Genomic DNA, 23537 nt, shown 5'->3' on the forward strand with positions numbered 1-23537 from the left:
ATGGATTTTCCATGATAAACTTGATAAATGTAGAAACTTAATAGAAAATATAAATGTTAGTTTAAGCTGCTTTTGCATAACATCAATTAATTATACAATTCTCCCAGGAAAAAAAAAAAAAAAAAAAAAGTTGACTCCCGCCGCCCTCCAAGCTATTCACTAGTGAGTTTCATTCAGAAAAAGCTTCTCCATCACCACCACCATCATCACCATATCCCTCGATTGTCACAATCAGGAACCACACGGTGCATCAAAGAGCTGCTGACACGAGAAATGTACGAATTCTTTGCAAAAGCTCCGCCTTCACGGAATCGGGGACGGAGGCTGTGTGGAAAAGAGCCGAGACAAACTTACAATTGTTAGAGCAACACAATGGAAAAAGAAATATATGGCAAATTTAAACAGTGAGATCAACCGATTCGAAGGTACAAAGAAGTGAGTACTAATTGGCAAACGGGGGATTAACATCTGGTTCACATGAAGCTGGATGAAAGTATGTCAAGGTCCAATGAGATCCAGGTAACTTGAATCTCTTTTAATTCCAAGACTACTTTCCTTGATTGTCAATATACGTACGGTCTGTTTCATTTCATTTTCCCAGATGAAGCTCAGTCTCACTTATAGAGAGGATAACATTATGAAGGAACCGATTAATTTTGACTACGGAGGATAAGTGTAGTATTAGTAATGCCTAAACAGAAACCTCGCTCGAGCTACAGTGAAGGGGTTTTAATGACCCTGATGATCAGCATCACAAGAAAACAGCCACACCATGACCACAAGGTCCAGAAAACCACCTTCCCTGGCTCTGACAAAACCCACAACTGCGGGCTTGTAGCTTCCTAACCCACCTATTCTACAGAATACGAGACTACCACTCTGACCTGCACCACCCACCCGACTTCATTACAAATGCTCAAAAACACCATCATCTAGACAATCCATACTCCCTCACGAACACCACCAGCCCATTTTTACAGAGACGTCCAACTACTCCCACACCATCCATCATGCTACCTACTCCCATGAAGACACCATCATCTATTATACTCTCAATACTACCTTTGCATTACGCACACCAAACACAGTATGCCATAGGAGAATTGGTAAAATAAGACGTGGAAGTTTTCCACGAAGATGATATTTTTAGCAAATTATGTAGACAAACAAGGCCTTTTATGCAAATCATTGTGAGTCTGAGACAATCAGAAGAATATGATGAATGAAAGAAAGGGTTACCTCTGCCCTTTGGGGTCATTACATGTACAAGATCATCAACTGTAACATTGTTCCTCCCCTTTTTCTTTATAAACGCCCTAACGATAAAAAGATATTAAAAGATGCTCAATTAGCAACCTTGATATGTGAACACTTGGTTGAGTGCCTGAAAAACATTATGGTATATATACAGAAACGATTTTGCAACATAGAAAGTAATGGATGATTCGATGTACGAGTTATCAAATAGTTCATGACCGAAGCTATCTTAGCATCCGATTCCATTTGCAGACATCAAGGCTAGAACAGTTGGCTTTTGCATACAATTATAATATCGAGGTTGCCGTAAACCCAAAGACAAGATTCAGCTTACACAACCATCGAGCCCCTAGGACCATGCCGCAACCTCCAAAGGGAAGAATGCGGAACTCAGTCAAAATCGGTTGCCTTGTAGAGTAAATACCACCATGACCTCAAAACAATCTTGTCTGAGTGCATGGCAATGAAGCCTGGGTAAATTTACGAGTGTTGCCTAAATTGACCAACATTGTAACCGGGTTTGTTGAATTTCTAACAAATGTCATACTTTTGATGCATCACAAATCCAGTGAGGGCGCATTTTAAAAGATTTCCAATTGTCCAGCACCTTCAGGTTCATATGACAAGACGATATATATTCTAAACTACACTGGTTTGGGGGGAGGGTGATTCGAACTTGGGTGCAGGAGGGCGGGAACACTATCCAGGTCAACTCGCCTAACCCACATCAACCTCGAAATTACTAATCAAACAACAAAACATTGATGTTTACTGAATTTCCATACAGTAATTTATGAATGGATCAAAGAAATACCTGCAAAGAGCTTTCATTTCATCCTTCCACCCGCACTCTATCAGCCTTTCCCTCAGAAGCTCCATTAACCTCTCCTTTTCCCCGCTCTCAATCAACTGTAAAAACCAGGCAGTAAATTCGAACCAGAAACCGGAATAATCTAAAATCAACCCCCCAGTTCCAAAAAAGAAATAAATAACTATAACAATTAATTAAATTAAAATAAAACACCGCACCTCGATGTTGATAAGCTCTTGACGAGTGGGCTCTTTTTCTTGATTTTCTGCAACATCCGGCGTCGGTGGACGATTCACAGATTTCCTCCTTAATTTTCCAACAAAATATGAAGAAAATTACACTAAAAATCCGTTCTTTTTCACACAAAAATTGCAAAATACAAATTAAAAAAAAAACCCCACAAATAATAAAATCGTATAAAACCCACAAAATTTGCTAAAATTTTAATTCATTAATTTTTTTCCCGGGAAAGTTTTTTCCACGAAAGCATTAAAAGCCCTAGTTAGCTGAGCTCAGGGTAGGGGACTGACATGGTCTTAGGAATCGGAGACCAAGTAAATCTCGGCCGTCGAACACTCTGCGACTTGAAGGAGGAAAGTAGATTGATTGATTGATCAGGATTATTGATGATGGTTAACGAACGAACATCTCAGACTGGTTAAACTGCAAATTAACGATTTCGTCTCCTACAGTCAAACTGTGATGCAGGTTTAATATTGGGCCCATGGGCCCTTTCTTATCGAATTATATTGGGCTGGGCTCTGATCACAATTTATTTCTTCTTGAATACTACTAGACCCACTCTAGTGTCTTATTTCCTCACCCACTTTATAATCTCATTCATCACAAAAAGTTAAAAACTTGAAGTGTTATATTCCCATCAACGATTATTCCTAAAATAACTTTATATTGAAATTCTTTTTATTTTGATTTTTATTGAGTAAAACAAAATCTACAAATACACGATTCAATTGATCAAGATGCACAACGAGGATCGCATCTATACAATACATTTTACACAATTCTTGACGTCTTCTCCATCCTCCAGCATGCCACCCACCCCAAAAACACCTTGTTCCACTTCATTTGCGCCTACCACAACGATCGATATGTGGATTGTGGACAAACAAGCCTTTATCCCAGTTTTCAAGGCTGTTTGTTGGTACTGACAACAAAAACAAACATATCAAATTAAAATGGCCAAAGGTATTGGGGACTTGATTTTTTTAAAGATTTAGAGAGGTGGGTTGTTCTAGAAGATGGAGAAGAACGAACCTATCAACCTACATGGTAGGGATTTTTCTTTTCTTTGGTCTTAGATGTCATTTTACAAAAGAGTAAATTTGGTATTAAATTTTTTTATTAAAAGATGGGTGGAGAAATATAAAACAGTGGGGTGGGTTAATCATCCCTCTTCTTCTTTTTCGGCCTGGTTTTCTACCCCTTTTTTAGTGACTTTTTACCGTCTTTAACCCTACCCGGGATAAAAAATCACGAACACCGGTCAACGAAAGCGAAATGGCGCCGAAGGACCACCATAAGAACGGCTGTGGACACAATCGTACAATCGGTGGAGGTCTGTACAACGCATGCCCAATCCCTCCAATTAGACCTCCCTAATCAGCAAACATGGAGTTTAGATTTTAATATTCTCCTCCGCAGTTGCTTTCCTGAGGCTCCGTCTCTGCGCTTCCATGGCTTCCGCCGCCGCGCCCTGGATCTCTTCCCTCTGCCTGACGCAGAACCCTAGTTCTCTTAGTTTTAGCTCCGTGGCTTCGGATCATTTGCGGTTCGGTTCGCCCACCGTCGAATTCGCCGCCGTCAAGAAGTACCGGAGAGTTGGAATTAGAGGTCCTGTGTGCAGAGCTGCCTCCGTTGTGTTTAGCAACCTCGATGCCGATGATTTTCGGCACCCTCTGGATAAACAGGTGCGATTTTACTGGAAAGTGCTTTTTTACTATGAACATGTAGAAATTTCATTCAAAATTTAAGTGCTTTCTGGAAAAGTACTTGGGAGTTCTTTTTGAAGAAGCATAACGTTGCAAGTGCTTCTCCAAACAGTATTGTGTTGGAGGTTCTTTTCTCGAAAGTGCTTCTACGAACTAATGCTCTTTTAAGTTATCATCCAATCGTAGTCAAAAGTGCTTTTGGTTGTGCAAAAACACTCTCTTTCAGAAGATGTCAAAAACATGCATGTATATTGTATGTTCATTTTTATACTTGCATTTGTATCTTCAGATTAAAAGAAAGGACGCAAGCTATGCACAAAAGATTGTTTTTGGTGGTTAATTATATTATGATTAGCATCTGAGTGTAAATTTATCAACTTTTTCTGCAGAACACGCTGATTTTGAGAGCGATTCCGGGATTGAATGAGTTTGGAAAGATTCTGCTAGGTAATATCCATCCAATTTGGGTAGGATTAAACTTGTGTAAAATGGTGTTTGTTTACTAATTTGTGCATATATTATTTTATGAGCATTGCAGGATCTGTTGCAGAGCAAGTCATGCTTCTTGAGAACATCGGAACGTCCCTTCTTGTTTCGAAAGATCAGGTTGTCCAGTTGCGGAAAATATAAGCGGAAAACTTGTTCTTCTTTTGCAAGTCCAGGTTCTGCATTAAAGTTAATGTCATCAGCTTATGAATTTCCTTTCTTTTTATCAGCTTTCTGGCCTACATCAGTTGATGGTGGAGGCCGCGGAGATTCTCAACATAGATGCTCCTGATTTATATGTTCGTCAAAGTCCTGTACCAAATGCGTATACTTTAGCAATAAGTGGTAAAAAGCCGTTTGTTGTTGTTCATACTAGCCTCGTGGAGCTTTTGACACGAGAAGAGCTGCAGGTGATTAGTTATCTCTTGGATTTTAATTGTTTACTTTGTGTTTTAAAGTGTTACCCTTATCATTTCTCGGTTCTCAGTTAACTTCTGCTGTTTAACTTGAAATTAGGCTGTTTTGGCTCATGAGTTGGGTCATTTGAAATGCGACCATGGTGTGTGGCTTACGTTTGCAAATATTCTTACCCTCGGAGCTTATACAATACCTGGTTTGATACTTAATATCCTCAGTTAACGTTTTTAGGTTACTTGTGTTACGTTTCATTCATTCATTGTGTTTGATACGTTTGAATACTTGTGTTATTCATAGGGCTTGGTGGGATGATTGCTCAGAGGTTAGAAGAACAGTTATTTCGTTGGCTTCGAGCAGCCGAGCTAACTTGTGATCGTGCAGCTCTTCTTGTTGCACAAGACCCAAAGGTATACAACCTCTGGAAGCTACATGTTTTCGAATAAACTAGTTGTTTCATATTGGTTATCTTGATACCTGATATCCATTTTGATGTGCCCACAAGAGGTGGTCGTCTCTGTTCTAATGAAATTAGCTGGGGGCTGCCCATCTCTGGCTGATCAACTAAATGTGGATGCATTTTTGGAACAAGCTCGCTCCTACGACAAAGCTTCTTCAAACCCTGTGGGGTGGTATATAAGGTCAGTGACAGCATACGTTTATCACCCTTTGTTAGGTTAGGTACATGTTAGATTTGCCTGTTTTAACTCAAGCTCTCATGCTGTCCAGAAATGCTCAAACGAGGCAACTTTCACATCCTCTGCCGGTTCTACGTGCTCGTGAAATTGATGAATGGTCAAGAAGTCAAGATTACAAAACCCTTCTGAACCAGGCAACACGAGTTGCTGGTGCAAAGAAAGGGTTAACAACACCTGGAAAGATAAAGTCAAAATCCATAGTACCATGAAAAGGTGTCGCTTCTTTTCTCTGTTTCATTTCCGCTGTACTTGTCTTTTGAATATATAGTCTCACGGAGAATTTAGGACACGTCCAAAAGGGGAAAAAAAATTTAGGTTTCTAGTTTCAGATTACAAATTAACCATGGAATTTAGGACACGACCAATCAACTTTGGCATGCACGTTGTGTTCTACTTTCGTTTTGTAAGACGTCTTTGTTTGTTATATATGTTAAGTTTCTCCTTTCCGTTTCATTTTTGTAGCCCTCTGTGTGCTTCTCATGTCAAAGAACTCAGGGATGTGCTAAGACTTCATCTGCTTTAAAAGTCTTGCTGCAACTAAATTCTAGAGACTGAAGATGCACGATAACTCGTAAGCTGAGTACTTTCGCCTGTCCATCTTGTGCAAAAGTCATATACATATAGGTTCTCAAGTCATACAGTTAGGTTGTTTATAAATCATAAACATTTTATTTGGTAATCACTGGACGGAGTCAGGCTCGCTGATTCTTCTTGTTTCGGATAAATAAACTGTATATACATCGTCTACTCCTTTCTTTGTTGTATCACAAATTTTTACTTGTAGAATTACTTGACATGCCTCTTCAGCACGCTCTGTCGAACCTGCTGCAGTTTTGACCGTTATGTGCTCCTAACATTTTTATGTACTGAAACTTTTGTGTTGAAGAAAGGGGAAAACAAGAAAAGAGTGAGAGTTTGAAAAGTTTGTTGTTTGCTAGCACTGTTTCAAGCCGAAATTTCGGGAGCATGATTCGCATGAAGTTAGCTTCTTCCCTATAAATACCTTGCCCTTTCAGTTAACTAAAACACACACACAAATTTCCCGTTAGTTTCCTTAGCAAGCATGGCTTCCACCATTTCCCACTTCCCAGCATTTTACTCTGCTCTAGTTCTCCTTCTCCTTCTGAACGCCTTCATTCCTCTTGATTGTGCTTCAGCTCATCAACCATCGCACGTCGTCCCTCCTAAGCCGCCACCGCGTTCTGCCTCGGCTCCGGATGCCAGAATTCCTCTGACGGGAACACCGCCGACTCCTGTTCTGTGCGACGAGGAGGCACCTATTCAACAACAGCCAACGTCTCGGAAGCTTGGGGTTTAACTTTAACATGGAAGATGAATGATGAACTTATGCCGTTTAATACTATGAATAATAATACCGACTAAATAATCGACTTTGATCGACTTGTATTTCGATAGCTAATAAGCAGTTGGATGCTGAAAACTTGAAATCATACACATTTCCATGCCCAAGTTGTTTCTTCAAAGCGTTTTGGCAATAAAATTGAACTTGGATCGTTTTTGGGAATTTTTGCAAGATTAATTATAAGCTAAAATTTCAAGTCATTCTTGGCGCACCACATATTTCTTAAAATTAATTTGGGATATTCCGAAGATTTTCGACACTTAAAAAAAATTTAAAAATCAATAAAAAATAGTTTTGGGACCTAATAAATGGTCGGATCACATGTAAAAGGTCATGCGACATTTTCCTAAGCTCTCACGAAAAAAATTTCCTAAAACTAAAATATAAAAAAATTTCACAAAAACTGTGAGTTATAACCCAAGTTTTATAATCGATTTGTAGAATTTTTGCAAGATTAATAATAAACCTAAACTCAAGTCATTCATGTCGCACCATATGTTAACTAAAATTAATTTAGGACTTTCCGAATATTTTCAACATATTAAAAAAAAATTGGGGGCCCAATTGTAGTTTATATGATTTTTTTCTATTTTTAGTTTTAGTAGTTTAAAATAGTTTTGGGACCTAATAAATAGTAGGATCACATCCAAAGGTCTTGCAACATTTTCCTAAGCTCCCAAGAAAAATATTTCCTAAAACTAAAGATTTCATTTTTTCTCTTCATAAAAACTATGATTTATAACTCGCGTTTTCAAGCCAGGTTGTAGAATTTTTGAAAGATTAATTATAAGCCAAGATTCGAGTCATTTATGTTGCACCACTTGTTTACCAAAATTAATTATGGACATTCCAAAGATTTTTGACACATAAAGAAAATATTTCGAGGCCTAGTTTTAGTTTGTATTATTTTTTCTATTTTTTTTAACTTTATAAAAAAATTTGTGACCTAATAAATGGTAGGATCATATCTAAATGTTTTGCAACATTTTCCTAAGCTCATGCACAAAATATTTTCTAAAATTAAAACTTTTAATTTTTTTTCATTAAAACTGTGAGTTATAACTTATAACTCACGTTTTCAAATCAATTTGAGGATTTTTTTTTTCAAATTTAATTATAAACTTAAATTCGAACCATTCTCGTCCCACAACATGTTTCCTAAAATTAATTTAGGACATTTCAAAGATTTTTGACCCACATAAAATTTTTGGGGGCCCACTATTAGTTATATTAATTTTCCCACTTTTCCAACTTTAAAAATCAATAAAAAATAGTTTTGGAAACTAAAACATGGTAGGGGTACATCCAAATGTCTTGCAACATTAGAGCTGGCATTTTTCACCCAACTCGTTAAAATTAGTATTCGGGTGGGTGATAAACGGGTCTGGTGATTAACGGGTCAACCCAGTCTGGTGATTAACGGGTCAACCCATTAATCACCCATTTTTAACATTACTCTTTGCTTGCATGCAAGATATTTTCCAAAACTTTTTTTTTTTCACAAAAACTATGAGTTATAACTCACGTTTTCAAATCTATTTTGAGAATTTTTACTAGATTCACTATAAGCCAAAATGTCCTAACTTAATTTTAGGAAACAAGTGGTATGACGAGAATGACTCAAATTTTGACTTATAATGAATCTTGTAAACATTCTCAAAATCAATTTGAAAACATGGGTTATATATATAATCCACGATTTCAAATTGATCCTGAGAAGTTTTGAAATATTCATTATAATCCAAAACTCGAGTCATTCTTGTCGCACCACATGTTTCCTAAAATTAATTTAGGATATTCCGAACATTTCCTACACATACAAAAATGGTAGGATCACCCCTTTTAATCAAATTAATTCCTTCTCTTTATTAACACCAGATGCAGTACACACACACTGTGTGATTTAAAGTAAAGAATAAAGCTTAATTAATGTCAAATTATGGAATAAAAATTAGTGGATCGGAGAAGTTTGAAAAAGTGGAAAGAAAAGTAGACGTGGGGTGCAAATTTGTGAGAGAGAGTGAGTTAGTATTGATGGGGTGATATGGCTGTGAAGTTTAGAAGAAAAAAACATAACAAAAACTTATTTGTGTTAAATTACTTTAATGACCCCTTTTTTAATTATTTTTTAATTATTATGCTTGAAGGGGTATAATAATAATTTTCTTAATTTTTTGGTTCACCATCAGAACTCTGTAGTTTTAGATTTAAGTTATCACCCAACAAATATTGCTTTTGGGAAACAAAAGGCGCCAACGGTTTTAGAGGCGGGTCCACGTCAAATGAATGATAAAAAACCGGTTTCGGACCTTGTTTTACAAGTCCAATTTTGGACCTCCGGGCCCAAACACAGCAAACGCCACCAAGTCCAAACAAATGCTCTCTCTCTCTCACTCACTCACTCTCAACAACGGAGAAGGATAATTTTCTCTCCTAATATCTCTTTCATTTTCTTTTATTCTATTTGAACGGTTACGGTTTAAGCATGTTAATATTTTATATTATTTTTTTTATTGAGACAATAATACAAAAAAGCGAGGAGATGTAAATATGAAGAAATTTTTTTATTGTGACGAGGATATAAGTAGTACATCAGTTGTTTTTATGTAAGTTGTAAATTTTTTATATTTTTAGTTAATTAATTTTTTAACATACTATAATGTATAGTGACAAGTGATGTATTACCTACGGCTACACTAAAAATCTCCCGTGAAAAAAAAGAGGGGAGAATTCTATTCCCTCGGCAACAACGTCACCATTCCCAAGAAGCTCAGTGGAATCATATTCAGAATTTTCTGTGTCCGTCTCCCTCTCCTCTGTAAGCAATAGGTAGAAGAAGAAGAAGAATGCCTGGCGTTCGAGGGCCGTCGGATTACTCGCTGGAGCCACCTCGACATCCCAGCCTCCAAATCAATTCCAAGGCCAGTTTAATTTCATTTCCTTGATTTTTTACGAAAATTAATTGATCGGAAAACTAAAAAAATCAGTGGAAAAATGAGTTGCAGGAACCTTTCAATGCGGAGCCGCCGCGTTCCGCTCTGGCTTCGTCGTACGTCACTCCCGTCGATTTCTTCTACAAGCGAAATCACGGTCCTATTCCCGTCATCGACGACATCCACAGGTCCTTCACAATCGCATATCTTTCGACCTTGTTTGGTGCCTAGGATTGGATTGGATAACGTACTGTACTTAAACTATGTTGAAGGAAGAAACGGATTACTCGCCTAGGAAACTTATCCCTTCCAATCCCGTGTTAGGATTAGAAGGGATAAGTTTCTTCATTCACCTTATGAGTTATCATATTCAATCCAATCCTAACCACCAAACAACCCCTCAAATCGGGACGGTGGCCAGCCGCTTAGGGGCGGGGATTTTTAGAACAGTGATTCTAACTCATTCTGCAACCTGTTTGCCAAGCAGTTACTCAGTTTCCTTCACCGGATTAGTAGAAAATCCCAAACAGCTCTTTATGAAAGATATCAGGTGAGTTCATGGCACTTTGGAATGATACATATAATCCCGTACATGTGTTTTCCTATCAGTATTTGCTTGTTACAAAGAAATTGAATTTTGCAGGGCGCTTCCCAAGTATCTTGTGACTGCCACGTTACAGGTACGTTGTGCGTGCTTGTGCATTTGGATTTGGAGCAATTATGCTGTTATTCGAATCGAATGTGATGGTGTGATGGGGTTTGATTGGTGTATATATTGGCTGCAGTGTGCAGGTAATAGAAGGACAGCTATGAGCAAAACCCGGACCGTCAAGGGAGTAGGTTGGGATGTTTCTGCTATAGGAAATGGTTTGTTGCTCTTTTTTGTGTGTATAAATTTCAGCTTCAATCTCTCTCGTTGAGTACGAAGTATCATAAACTTCAGCGATAACAACTCATATATTTTTCTATGATATAGTGTCAGAGATAACCAAGCTAAAGTATATGCTTTTGGTATAACTCTTTCAAATTATTACAGCTGTCTGGGGTGGTGCAAAACTGGCTGATGTTCTTGAACTCGTTGGAATACCTAAGTTGACAGGTGCCACAAAATCAGGTGGAAAACATGTCGAATTTGTAAGCGTTGATAAGTGTAAGGTGCGGACATGGTTATTTACTTTTCATCTGAGACTTTTCTGTTGTATGCTCATTCTGTTTGCTGTAGTAATGACCTTAAATTGTAGGAGGAAAATGGAGGCCCCTACAAGGCTTCAATCCCTCTAATTCAAGCCACAAACCCAGAAGCAGATGTTTTACTTGCTTATGAGATGAATGGAGACGTAAGTTTAGCAAAGTGGATGTTTTGCTCGTCTTTCCTAACGTTATGCTATTCAGGTTTTGGCACATGATATTCATAAAAGCTCATGTTGGGTTCATATTCTTTGATCATGTCAAAGACCCTTAACAGGGATCATGGCTATCCATTGCGTGTGATTGTCCCTGGTGTCATTGGTGCCCGATCGGTTAAATGGCTTGACTCTATTAATGTAATTGCCGAGGAGTGTCAGGTTAGAAATAGATTCTTCAATTAATTCTTATCGATCATTCATTTTTTCTTTCTTCCTTTCACACAGTTTTATATGATTCGAATGCATCACAATCTTGTAGGGTTTCTTTATGCAAAAAGATTACAAAATGTTTCCTCCCTCGGTGAACTGGGATAACATTGATTGGTCAACCAGAAGGCCGCAAATGGATTTTCCCGTCCAGGTAGGGACATTTGCTACTCCTGCTAGAGTACTTGGAGTATGCGCTTATTGTGCTATATTGTGTATATACAAATTGTCATAACCCTTTAGAATATCATAGGTGCAACATTCATACTCAGTTTGTCTTACAGTTTTTCTATGTATTCCTATTTTACTAACTTATGACTATGCTGATTGGCAGTGTGCAATTTGTTCTCTAGAGGATGTGAATGCGATAAAGCCTGGAAAGGTTAGTTCATATGCTAATTTCATTTTTTTTCTTTCTCTTCGATGCATTTGAATATGTCTTTTTTACCCTTTACTTGGATTATGGTATGTGCGTTCATCTCCATCATTGTAGTGTTGGCCACATTTAAATCAGTTCACTAGCACTCAATCATTAAAAATATGTTCTGATTTGGATGTTGTTCTGTCTCACCATGAAGTGACCACAATGATTATGTGGTTCATTTCCACCATTTAAGGCATTGCACTCCTTTCCTCCGACCTTGTCAAATGATGTGAATTTTTATTAAGATATGATTCCTCCCTCTTTATTTTTTATCATATTCTAAAGCTCGACCATGGAGATGCTGCCACAATAACTGACATCGTGGGGCTTTATCCATTAATGGTTTATCACATTTTTAATCATTTTAAAACATGTATTGTACAGGTAAAAATTACTGGGTATGCGGCATCAGGAGGTGGCCGTGGCATTGAGAGAGTAGATGTGTCTGTTGATGGTGGCAAAACCTGGATAGAAGCTTCTCGATATCAGAGAACGGGCATCCCATACATTTCAGAGCACACAAGCAGTGATAAATGGGCATGGGTGCTTTTCGAGGCCATGGCTGATGTCCAACAGAACACCGAGATTGTTGCAAAAGCAGTATGATTACTTTATTTACCGTGATGAAATTTTCTCAACTAGAAAGCTCATATGCATCATTGATATCTAGTCCTGAAAATCATTTTCTGTGAATAGGATGCATACAATCTAAAATAGCCCATATCATAAATGACATAAATGAATTAAAAGGCTGGCTAAGTTTTGGTCTCGACGTTTATACTAGCCCATTTCTGGAAACCATAATCTGCCAATGGGTTTGATCACTGGTTGGACAGTCATCTCCAAAATCATCCATCCACATCGCCCTTATTGCCAACTAAAACGTATGAACATAAAGTTTCTGGTGGAGAAATTCTCAGAGGTCAATGAACTCTCTTTTAAATAATTAGCAGAATGCTAGCTACAGGATCATATATAATCTTTTTTATAAAGACCAACAGCAAGCTGTCCTTTATGACAAGTTTCTTAGATGTTTATATAAACAAGAATAACATTAGAAATCACATGGGCGGTAAAGCTACATAATTTATATGGATCTAAAGCTTATTATAAACATATATCAATCACATGTTTCAAAGTTGGTATATATGACTTTGCATTGGTCTCCGGTAGGGTAATACTAGGGAGACCATCTATTTAAACCATATTTTGTAAACCATATGACGTGATTGTTGATGATTGGATTATTACTTTAAGTGTTGATTTATGTGCTTATTTTTTATTGATGACACATCACATAGTTTGCAAATTGGTCTAAACAGTTAGTCTACCTACCATTACTCACAGAAATACTATAGGATACCAAACATGCCCTTATTTTCTTCTTGGCTGCGTTTCTAAAATACTCTGTGAACATGACCTTTTGGTAGACTTTCAGGAGTTCATGACTTAAGTTCTGTTCACGCATTTGAACATAGAATTATTTGTTCACATGTCTGGACTCAATAGTGCTTTTTTACCGAATCAAATGAATGATGTAGCGAAATAGATTACTTCTCTAATTTTTCTGTGAACAAAAATTGTGTATAGAGCGTTACTCTTCTGGGAACTGTATTATGTTTGTATCGTTGCCTTGCCTACAATTTTCACTTGTCATGATCTTCCGTGCCGTTGTTTGGCAGGTGGATTCAGCTGCGAACGTCCAACCAGAAAAAGTGGAAGACATCTGGAACTTGAGAGGGATACTGAACACTTCATGGCATCGGGTACAGGTTCGAGTTGGTCACTCAAGTTTATAAACCAGGTTCAAGAAACTGAAGAAAGTAGCTGACTGAATCTGGTTTTACCTCGATCAGGGATTTCGACGTGTGAAGTAATAAAATGTGTGTAGCGTGCTCTTGTTGTTTAGACTTTTACGGGGTTTGCCTTGAACACTTAGTTGTTGTTCGTCTCTGAGTTTCGGCCATGCGTTGTCATGGATCGATCCTCAAATCTGGTTCGACTAATCTGTTGAATCCGGGCACATAAGACAGAAATACGAATCGTAAACTTACTTTGTTTTGAAGATAATTGCTTGATTAATCAAAGCAATGCGGTCCAGCATCTTAGTGGATAATATGTTGTTTTTTACTCACGCATTTCGGATTTGAAACTCTCTCTCGCTGTGTGTGTTTTTTTAAAGTATTACATTGACTAAGTCTAAATTTAAAAGTCTACGCACACATGCTTAGTGGGAAAGAGAGACGACAACAGCGACAGCCACGAGTGTGAACAAAGTGTGGAATCAACGTTAATGATTGAAGATGAAGGGAGATTATCAAGAGTTTATCACTAATCCCTTTTGATTAATCAAATCATTAATAATTAATCATTCCCCACTCCCCAAGTGGTTCCCTTCTCCATCAAACCATAAAATTCCACACTTTCAATCGTCAAGTCTGTCCTATTCTCTCTCGTCAGCAGTCTGCTTTGGGTCTTTTATTTTCTTCCATGACACGACGGTTTGTCTGCCATATTAATAACCACTAAAAGTCCGCATGCTCTCAAACGATCCAATTGATATATAATATGCCTGAGCTCTTGGACTTTAAAATGGTTAGGGTCTGAATTTATAAGGATTGTGGGTACATTGTTATCGTAGTGGCTTGTTCTAAATATGACATGTGTGTCATATTAGTTGCTCTCCTCTAAAAGAAGTGGATAAAGACGAGATTTGAAGTCTCTTCTTGGATATAACGTGAGATGTACCTCCTCATTAGTATTTCTTTCATCTCGTTCTGTCCCGTAATGGGAAAGTATATATCTTGGTTACATAAGCCATAAGCTATACCATACCATAACCAGTCGTGATGAAGGGATATATCATTGTGACATCCCAAATTTTGCTAAAAAGACTTACATGGAACACGTCCAGATATAATAATGCATTGTTAAATGTAAATATTCACATATTGAACCAGAACACTACGGTGATGGAACCCATTTTATGCGAGTAGCTCTCCATCCATAGACCAAAGACCATTGACCATAGGCCATAGGCCATAGCGTACCAAAACTAGTATACATCATGTGTGCGTACGGATGAAGTGAAATTGAACACGTTTTTGTGCAAGCATGGAGGGCCAGCCAGAGCTGTTAAAGTCTTGCCGGCCACAAGAGAAACAAACAAAAGGATTTCTGTTCCTACTGTGTCGAGGATGAGAGCACACAATCCTAATCGTCCATATCCAAATCCATGTGTGTGAATCTCTATACACCCCCAACAACAGCACACGTCTTATTGGGGAAAGGCAGGGGTAGATTTGATTGCACGATGCAGACATGCAGCTGGTTTCGCTGTATATATTTGTACCTTGTCGCCACCGTTGATTGCGTAGCTAATCAGATCTTTCATGCGATTTCAAATTTTGGAGTATTTTGCCGCTCAAGTGATTTTAATGCTTACAAAACATATTAATATTATTAGTCTGAAATATCACGAAAGTATCTCATAATATCTCTCATTGAGAATGCATGTAAGCTTATTTTCAAAAATTATAAAGGTTTACTCACGCGAGAAATATAAAGAGGATTCTTTAAAAAATGAGACTCTTAATAAACTCACTGTCACCTCATAGTTTAACGTTAATTTTCGTGCATCTTTGTAAAACTTTTGAGAGAATCCATCGGCATTTCTTTAAGGAGATTCGTTGTCCCAAGCAGCTGCAGCTAAGGAGATTCGCTTTCAATGTGATTTGTAAGGTGTTTTTGGGGGTTGAGTGGTGCTGCTTGGATCCCTCTCTGCCAAATCGACCGCTTGCAAGGGCTTTTGACACTACATTGGAGATTTGCGCAAGGCGCGGAGCAGCTCCCATGTTCATAATTTGGAAGATTAAGAGGTGGCTTGGAGTCGGTTCGGAACAAAAACTTAGAGCTGCTATAGAAGTTCATGCCTATGTAAAGGATATAATCAAGAGGAGGAAGAAAGAGCTTGAGAAGGACGGATAGTGGAGCTCACAAGGACCTTCTATCTCGGCTAATAACGGCTGGGAACGAGGAGGTGGAAGCTTTATCATGGCGGGGCGGGACACAAACTTCAGCGGCAATGACATGGCTCTTCTGGCTGCTTTCCCACCAACCAGGTGTGGAGGAAAATGTGGTGAAAGAGATTGAATCCGCCGAAGAAAATATGTTCGATTTCGAGTTGTTGAAGGCACGCCTTTACGAGTCCATGAGGCTTTATTTGCTTGGGACTCGAAGCATGCCATCGTTGAGGGAAGCACTGTGGGGGAAGGACCGGTTGGAATTCAAGCCGCACCGGTCGTTTCTTGAACCGGACAAGAAGAGATCGGCTCTGGAAAAGGTATGTCAGTCCTTACAGGTTGGTCACTCCCTCAAGTATATAAACCAGCCACAAAAAACTGTAGAAAGTAACTGAATGAATCGGGGTTTGCCTTCATCTGGGCTTTCAACGTGTGAAGTGATAAAATGCGTGTAGCGTGCCTTTGATGTTTAGACTTTGCGGGGTTTGCCTTCAACACTTAGATGTTGGTTGTCTCTGAGTTTCGTCCATGCGTTGTGGTGCATTGATCCTCGAATCTGGTTCGACTAATCGTAAAGTTACTTAGTTTGAAGATAATCTTTGACACAGTCTCAATTTTAAGGTCTTATATTATCACATGTACGTACACATGATAGTGGGAAAGATAGACGACACAGCAACAGCTACGCAATGGCGGATTCATGATTTTAATTGTGAGAGTTCTAGTGTTACACACAAGTTTTTAAATAGGAACAGAGCGATAAATGTGTAAAAAAAAAAAAAAATCAGTTTATTCACTTTGTAGGCTTGTTATGCACATGTCAACAGATACCGTTATATGACGAAGCAATCTGATAAGTGACATAGAGAGAACTTGTCAAGTGCTATTAACGCAACATGTCGAAATATATCCAACATGCACTACATCAGACAATTAAAAGGCACAAAAAGAACTCATACCAAATATTCGAAAGATCCGCAGAATCTTTAGATGTATATTTTTCAAACTCGGATGACCTATAACTACTTTGGTCCCTACTTCTATCCGCCCCTGCAGCCACGAGTGTGAACAAGCGTGGAATCTATCTTAATGATTGAAGATGAAGGGAGATTATCATGAGTTTATAACTAACCCTTTTGATTAATCAAATCATTAATCATTAATAATGCCCCTAGTGGTTCCTTTCTCCATCGAACCATCAAAACTCTAAATTTTCCAAGAGGTTCCAATCCCAGCGCACTTTCAGTTGTGTAGCCTGTCCTATTCTCTCTTTGTCAGCATTCTGCTTTTGTTCCTTCACTTTCTTCCGTGGCACGATCCACGAGGTCTGTCTGCCATATTAACAACCAGTAAAATTGCACATGCTTTGAAATGAACCAATTAATATATAAAATGCTTGAGCTATTTTGGACTTTAATGGATGGTGTCTCAAGGACATGGTTTGGCTATATCGTGAATACTTGTTTTAATAATACAATGACATGTCTGCTTTACTCTATTTTAAAACGAGTGAACAAAAACGAGATTTTGAATATTTTCTTGGATATAACGTGAGATGTACCCAGTGGCGGATCCAGGAATCTTACCCCAAGGGGTCGCAGTGTAAAAGTTCAAATAAAAATTTAGGATGGAAAAACATATTGAAAATGAAATCATAGTACTTTCATTCATAATTCATAATGGAAACAATATTACAAACTATAATTGTCCACGACGAGGTTTCATATTTTGAAAACGAAGCATTATAGCTTCATTTTCAATACAAGCAAAAATATCTCTCTCAATATAAACAAGCAAACTATCTCTCTCAATATAAAAGTGGAGTGTATATGGTATTATAGTAAGAACTAGTAGTTTCAGTGCTGAACACTCAATAGTAGATTAACTGCTGATTAACGTGTTAATGCAAACTATAATTTTGGGTGGTATATACTACAAATAGAAACAGCCATGATTTGATTCTTCAGAATTCGATTGTGCAGCATTAGCTAGAGCATGAGAGTTTTTGAGTTTTGACCGATATAGATTCATAATTGAAAAATGTAAATTAAAGAAAAAATAAATTACACATTGGTATTTACACACCCAAAAGGGTGTTTTTTTTTTTTTTTTTTTGGTTTTTATTATTTTTGGTAAATACAACAAACCCAAAGGTTAAGAGATACAAGCAGTCGAAACTACATAAAACGAATGAAAGCATGATACAATCAAAACAAGGCAGTCCCAAGACAAGTATATGTGCTGCCAAAAAAGAAACTTGGAGATAGATGGGGAAAGACAGCAGACCCAGCCCCCTTGAACATGAGAAATCTTTTGCCAATCTTCGTCGATTTCGCACTAGATTCCCCTCTTCAATTGAGGACAATGCTCTATTTTAACTTCGAGTGGATGCATCCCTTCTGGTAGAGAAACCAATTTTGGACACTCACTAAGGTGAAGTATTCTAAGGGATGTGAAACTTGTCAACCACTAAGGTAATGCATCCAAGTTTTCACAATCCCAAATACACAAGACTCGTAGGGTGTTAGCAGCTCCCTGCAACCATTCGGGCAATGCCACCATCCTTGGTGCTGCCGCAATAGAAAATCTTCGGAGCCTCAATGGAATTAGTTGATAGTTTCCGTTCTCCAAATCAATCTGCTCACAATTCCATATCAATAGAGTGTGTAATGTAGCAAGATAACTCATATCACGTGGCAAAGAGGTTAGATTACCACAATGCCAAATAGAAAGATACCGAAGTGATATCTTCCTCTTCCTGCCGAGTCTTCGTTCAGGCTTTTTGTCGAACAGTTGGCGTGCGAGTCCGACCCCGACAACCCCAGCTCCAAGAGGTCGCATATGGGAGCTTCAAGGTTGTTTCCATGGTTTCCAAGGGGTCGTGCGACCCCGACGACCCCACTGTGGATCCGCCACTGGATGTACCTCCTCATTAGTATTCTCCTATTTCGTTTTGTCACGTGATAAGAGTGTATATCCTAGTTACACTCCAAATTTTACTCGATCATAAGCCTTAACTAGTCGCCATGTCGGGATGAAAGAAACACTAATGACGGGATATGTCATAGTGACTCCAGATTTTGCTCGAAAAACTTACGTGAAAAATGTCCACCATCATGATGTAATGTCCATAAATAATAATGCACTATCATGTGTAAGTATCCACAGATTGAATCAAAAAACTATGTGACGTCAACCCATTTTTTATTAGTGACTCACCATCCATAGACCGTATAGGCCATAGGTTACCAAAACTAGTATGCATATGTGCATACGAAGTGAAATTGCCAACAGGATCCTCTCTAGATCCTTTTAGTGAGGATCTGTAAATCGTATTGCTTGTCATGCATCGTGTGATCAATTTTTGTCAGGTACTGTTTGTATTTAATTTTAAATAAAAATAATTGAAATAATTTATGATCGTATAATATACGATGAACGAATATAATTCACGGATTCTCACAAAGAGAATCTGGATTCGTGAAATTGATCACGTTTGTGTAAGCATGGATAGGCAGCCAGAGCTCTTAAAAGTCTTGCCGGCTGCAAGAGAAACAAACAAATGGATTTCTGTACCTACTGTGTAGAGGATGAGAGCACATGATCCGAATCGTCCATGTCCGAATCCACGTGTGTGAATCTGCATACATACACCCCCAACAATAGCACACGTCTTATCGGGGAGGAGGGAGGTGTAGATTTGAGTGCGAGGTGCAGACATGCAGCTGGTTTCGCTGTATATATTTGTACTTTGTCGACAGCGTTAATTAAGTAGCTAATCAGATTTTTCAATGCACAAAAACGTGCACATATTTGGTGAACCGTCGAACACAAACGAAACGGATGCGATTATATTAGGAGAATATTTTCTCATCACTTTTATGACGCGTTTACTAATCCGATTAAATTGAGGAGTAATTAGATAAGAAGGAATCAAAATTATATTCCTGTTGAAGTTATTTACTAAAAATATCTGGAATAAGAGTAGGAATGATGTTGAGTCCATATAAGTTGTTTACTAATTCACTTCAATCAGAATTAAAACTAAGTTGATTACTAAATTGCCCTTACATAAATAAATTATTTTCATACTAATTAATTAAATTAAAATTTTAAATTAAATTTATAAAATAAATTCATCCATATAAAAATATATAAGTAGGTTTTATTTATTTATTTATTAAAAGATGGTTATTTCCATCCATCCCCCATATCTCCATCTTTCTCACGCCTCTATTTCATCGTGAAGGTCTAGTTGCACTGCCCTCCACCCACCACTGCCTTTCTCTATCTTCCACCCCCTTACGCCTCCATAGCCACTGCCCCATAGCTAGGCCATTCATGGTCCAGCGGAGCGGTCTCGTTGCCATCTCAATCCTGGTCCACTACGTCGGTTAAGAGTGCAACCATCAGATTCAGGTAAGAGTCTAGCGATTCGGTGAAACGAATGGAGATTAGGCAAGGTATGTGATGAAGCCCTGCACAGCGGAGGGTGTGGTGTTGACAGAGATGGAGAATGAGTTGCGTTGGATGAGTGTCAAATGAAGGGCAATGTTAGGATAATCAGAAACAGGTGAGGGCAAAATTGGTGGAAGAAATCCACTCTGGATTCCTCAAGTGTCCAGGAATTGAAATACCTCCATCATGTAGGGAGTCCAATTCCTCCAAAATAAGGAGCAGGATTTCCAAATTAGTGTGGACCCCACATACAATTTAATTCCCCAAAGTTAAGTAAACGAAGGAGTACTTCATAATCGGAATACAATTCCTTAAATTGATTCTGATTACTGACACGTAAACACGCCCTTAAGTGATTGTGATGGTTTACCGTTAGTTAATTTGTGTAGTGTATAGACATTAATTTTAAATTTTAAACTTATTCAATAACATTCTTTTTTACTTGGTATTACGTTCTAGTGGTATTCTTACGTCTTAGGTTCAATTCTCGTCAAAGGTGAAGTTTAACCACATTATTAATGGTAAGTCCATTGTAAGGTTTAGCTGACTCCTCCACTCTCTTAGTATATATACTATCGTTTGTTAAAAAAAAAAAAAACCTTATCAAGTGATAGTAATTATGGTGGTGAAACCACAACTTGAGGGTGGTAAACAAAAATACACCCTTATATCTTGACTTACATACACCTTTCGTATCACTTTTGTCAAATACGACTATATTATATATTTTATTTTTATAAACACATTATTATTAGTTTGGGACTTCACATCAGCATCTCATGATATCTCTCATCAAGAATGCATGTAAGTCTTTTTTCAAGAATGCATAAAGAGTTACTCACGCAAGAAATGCTTAGTATATTATTTTAAAAGTGAAACTCTTCATAAACTGTTTATCATTTAAAAATTTAACGTTAATTTTCAAGCTAACGTTATTAAACATGTGTCAAAAACATGAAGTCACTCGAAGCCTGTCAAATTCCCCAAAGCATTTCTCTACTCACGCTTACACACATGCACCGACGACTGTGCACTTTATTATTAATAATATGCATAAAAATTGAATATAAATATGTGCATTTCACACTGTAACGGAGGAAAACAAAATTAAACAATGATAATTAATAAATAATTAACTAATCAGGCCCCTATAAAACATTGCGGTTGCTGAAAGCTGGTTTTTGCTCAGTCAGAGTTCATTGCGTTCATGTCTGAGATGGAAATATCCATGTCGCTCTTCACACATCCTACATTCATTGTTTTCTTAGCAATCATTCTCTATGTTTTGCATGTGCTTTTTTCGAGATTCCGGCGAGTCTATGAGTTTTCCTACCAAGGCCCGCCGAGGTATCCCGTCATCGGGTGCTTCATTTCCTTCTACAACAACCGCAACCGCCTCCTGGACTGGTACACTGACCTCCTTGCAAAATCAACCACCAACACCATCGTTGTGGACCGCTTCGGCGCACGGCGGACAGTAGTCACGGCCAACCCGGAAAATGTCGAGTACATGCTCAAAACCAACTTCAACAACTTCCCAAAAGGCAAACCCTTCACCGAAATTCTTGGGGACTTTTTGGGATGTGGTATATTCAATGTGGATGGCGAGGTTTGGCGCACCCAGCGCAAGTTAGCAAGTCATGAGTTCGGCACCAAGTTTCTGCGTGAATGCATGACGAAGACATTGGAGGAAGAAGTGGAAAAGAGTCTATTGCCACTGATGGAGTCGCTGGCGGAGACGGCGCAAGTGGTGGACTTGCAGGAGTTGCTAAGGAGATTCACTTTCAATGTGATTTGTAAGGTGTTTTTGGGAGTTGAGCGGTGCTGCTTGGATCCCTCTCTGCCACATCCGCCGCTTGCAAGGGCTTTTGACACGGCGTCGGAGATTTGCGCAAGGCGTGGAGCAGCTCCCATGTTCATAATTTGGAAGATTAAGAGGTGGCTTGGAGTCGGTTCGGAGCAAAAACTTAGAGCTGCGATTGAAGAAGTTCATGCCTATGTGATGGATATAATCGAGAGGAGGAAGAGCGAGCTTGAAGAAGCTGAGACGGATAGTGGAGCTCGCGAAGACCTCCTAACGCGGCTAATAACGGCAGGGCACGAGGAGGAGGTGACGAGGGACATGGTGATAAGCTTTATCATGGCGGGGCGGGACACAACTTCAGCGGCAATGACATGGCTCTTCTGGTTGCTTTCCCGCCAACCAGGTGTGGAGGAAGATGTGGTGAAGGAGATTGGATCCGCCGGAGCAAAGATGTCGGATTTCGAGTTGTTGGAGTTGAGCTTGTTGAAGGCATGCCTTTACGAGTCCATGAGGCTTTATCCGCCCGTTGCTTGGGACTCGAAGCATGCCGTAGTTGATGACTTGTTGCCTGACGGGACTCGAGTTCGGGCCGGAGATAGAGTGACGTATTTTCCCTATGGAATGGGTAGAATGGAAGCACTGTGGGGGAAGGACCGGTTGGAATTCAAGCCGGACCGGTGGTTTCTTGAACCGGACAAGGAGAGAACAGCTCTGAAAAAGGTATGCCCTTACAGGTTGCCTATTTTCCAGGCAGGTCCAAGGGTTTGTTTGGGGAAGGGCATGGCTTTTATTCAGATGAAATATGTGGTGGCTTCGATTCTCAGGCGGTTCGAGATCCGACCGGTTGATTCCGGTGAGCCGGTTTTCGTGCCGCGGCTGACGGCTCACATGGCCGGCGGGTTGAAAGTTCTAATCCGCAAGAGAAGTGATGACCCAGATAAAACCTAGAATATATTCATTTAAATTAGTAGGAGTCAATGGTTTTTAATATTTAAGGTTTGTTGGACAGTGTAACATGCCATTATGCCTCAAATGTAGCACAAGGATATTATTTATGTACATAAAGCATATGTATAAACTCTATAATTTTACCATGCGAATTGTTATTGGTAGCCAGAATTTTCATTTTACACACCAAACTTTCTATATTTATAAAAAAATACATTTATGAGAAGTGCAAAATAAGATTTTTTGAGCGTTAATAGCAATTTCCTTTCACTAATCTTCCCTATTCAACAACAAACAGCAAACATTCTTTCACTAAGTAGGGGAGCTGTATGAATTCTAAACTGCCGCTGCGCTCGG

The 23537-nt window shown here is 38.7% G+C and overlaps 4 protein-coding genes across 5 annotated transcripts; 3 read left to right on the forward strand and 1 right to left on the reverse strand.

Annotated features, from left to right (window-relative positions):
• Positions 1-20: 20 nt before the first annotated feature.
• On the reverse strand, positions 21-2776 carry LOC103428992 (transcription and mRNA export factor ENY2). The gene is made up of 5 exons (XM_008367134.4): positions 2599-2776; positions 2287-2374; positions 2072-2166; positions 1240-1316; positions 21-324 (listed from the first exon to the last, which is right to left on the reverse strand). Coding segments are annotated over exons 1-5 (336 nt in total). The 5' UTR covers positions 2601-2776; the 3' UTR covers positions 21-250.
• Positions 2777-3479: 703 nt separating this feature from the next.
• LOC103411296 (plastoglobule-localized metallopeptidase 48, chloroplastic) lies at positions 3480-6409 on the forward strand. 2 transcript variants are annotated; one of them, XR_011584048.1, is made up of 9 exons: positions 3480-3996; positions 4407-4464; positions 4556-4623; positions 4734-4913; positions 5020-5116; positions 5218-5327; positions 5425-5558; positions 5647-5930; positions 5970-6409. XR_011584048.1 is itself a non-coding variant. In XM_029107636.2 (9 exons), exons 1-8 carry the CDS (start codon positions 3763-3765, stop codon positions 5822-5824), a joined length of 1059 nt encoding a protein of 352 aa, XP_028963469.2. In that variant the 5' UTR covers positions 3480-3762; the 3' UTR covers positions 5825-5828; positions 6078-6409. The 2 variants fall into 2 exon arrangements, 1 of the variants encoding a protein (XP_028963469.2); XM_029107636.2 differs by having other exon boundaries at positions 5647-5828; positions 6078-6409.
• A 2890-nt stretch (positions 6410-9299) lies between these two features.
• On the forward strand, positions 9300-14064 carry LOC114826856 (sulfite oxidase). Its single transcript, XM_029107637.2, has 12 exons — positions 9300-9899; positions 9984-10099; positions 10399-10461; positions 10555-10591; positions 10697-10778; positions 10948-11066; positions 11153-11248; positions 11366-11476; positions 11577-11678; positions 11859-11906; positions 12333-12548; positions 13631-14064. The coding sequence occupies exons 1-12, from the start codon at positions 9825-9827 to the stop codon at positions 13745-13747; spliced, it is 1182 nt and encodes a 393-aa protein (XP_028963470.2). The 5' UTR covers positions 9300-9824; the 3' UTR covers positions 13748-14064.
• Positions 14065-21407: 7343 nt separating this feature from the next.
• LOC114826857 (cytochrome P450 94B3-like) lies at positions 21408-23332 on the forward strand. The gene has a single exon (XM_029107639.2). The coding sequence runs from the start codon at positions 21636-21638 to the stop codon at positions 23178-23180; it is 1545 nt and encodes a 514-aa protein (XP_028963472.2). The 5' UTR covers positions 21408-21635; the 3' UTR covers positions 23181-23332.
• Positions 23333-23537: the final 205 nt, after the last annotated feature.

The sequence above is a fragment of the Malus domestica genome, chromosome 09 (assembly GCF_042453785.1).
Source record: "Malus domestica chromosome 09, GDT2T_hap1".
Lineage (NCBI taxonomy): Eukaryota > Viridiplantae > Streptophyta > Magnoliopsida > Rosales > Rosaceae > Malus > Malus domestica.

Bases quoted from the DNA above. Each gene is read 5' to 3' on its own strand.
- LOC103428992 (XM_008367134.4), bottom strand. The intron at 1,317-2,071 runs GTATTTCTTTGA...TTTTATCGTTAG, and splicing joins GAAATGAAAGCTCTTTGCAG to GGCGTTTATAAAGAAAAAGG. The intron at 325-1,239 runs GTAACCCTTTCT...TTTTCCACACAG, and splicing joins AATGACCCCAAAGGGCAGAG to CCTCCGTCCCCGATTCCGTG.
- LOC103411296 (XM_029107636.2), top strand. From the start codon at position 3,763: ATGGCTTCCGCCGCCGCGCCCTGGATCTCTTCCCTCTGCCTGACGCAG. The intron at 5,328-5,424 runs GTATACAACCTC...TGCCCACAAGAG, and splicing joins TTGTTGCACAAGACCCAAAG to GTGGTCGTCTCTGTTCTAAT. The intron at 5,559-5,646 runs GTCAGTGACAGC...CATGCTGTCCAG, and splicing joins CCTGTGGGGTGGTATATAAG to AAATGCTCAAACGAGGCAAC.
- LOC114826856 (XM_029107637.2), top strand. From the start codon at position 9,825: ATGCCTGGCGTTCGAGGGCCGTCGGATTACTCGCTGGAGCCACCTCGA. The intron at 11,679-11,858 runs GTAGGGACATTT...GCTGATTGGCAG, and splicing joins AAATGGATTTTCCCGTCCAG to TGTGCAATTTGTTCTCTAGA. The intron at 12,549-13,630 runs GTATGATTACTT...GTTGTTTGGCAG, and splicing joins CCGAGATTGTTGCAAAAGCA to GTGGATTCAGCTGCGAACGT.
- LOC114826857 (XM_029107639.2), top strand. From the start codon at position 21,636: ATGTCTGAGATGGAAATATCCATGTCGCTCTTCACACATCCTACATTC.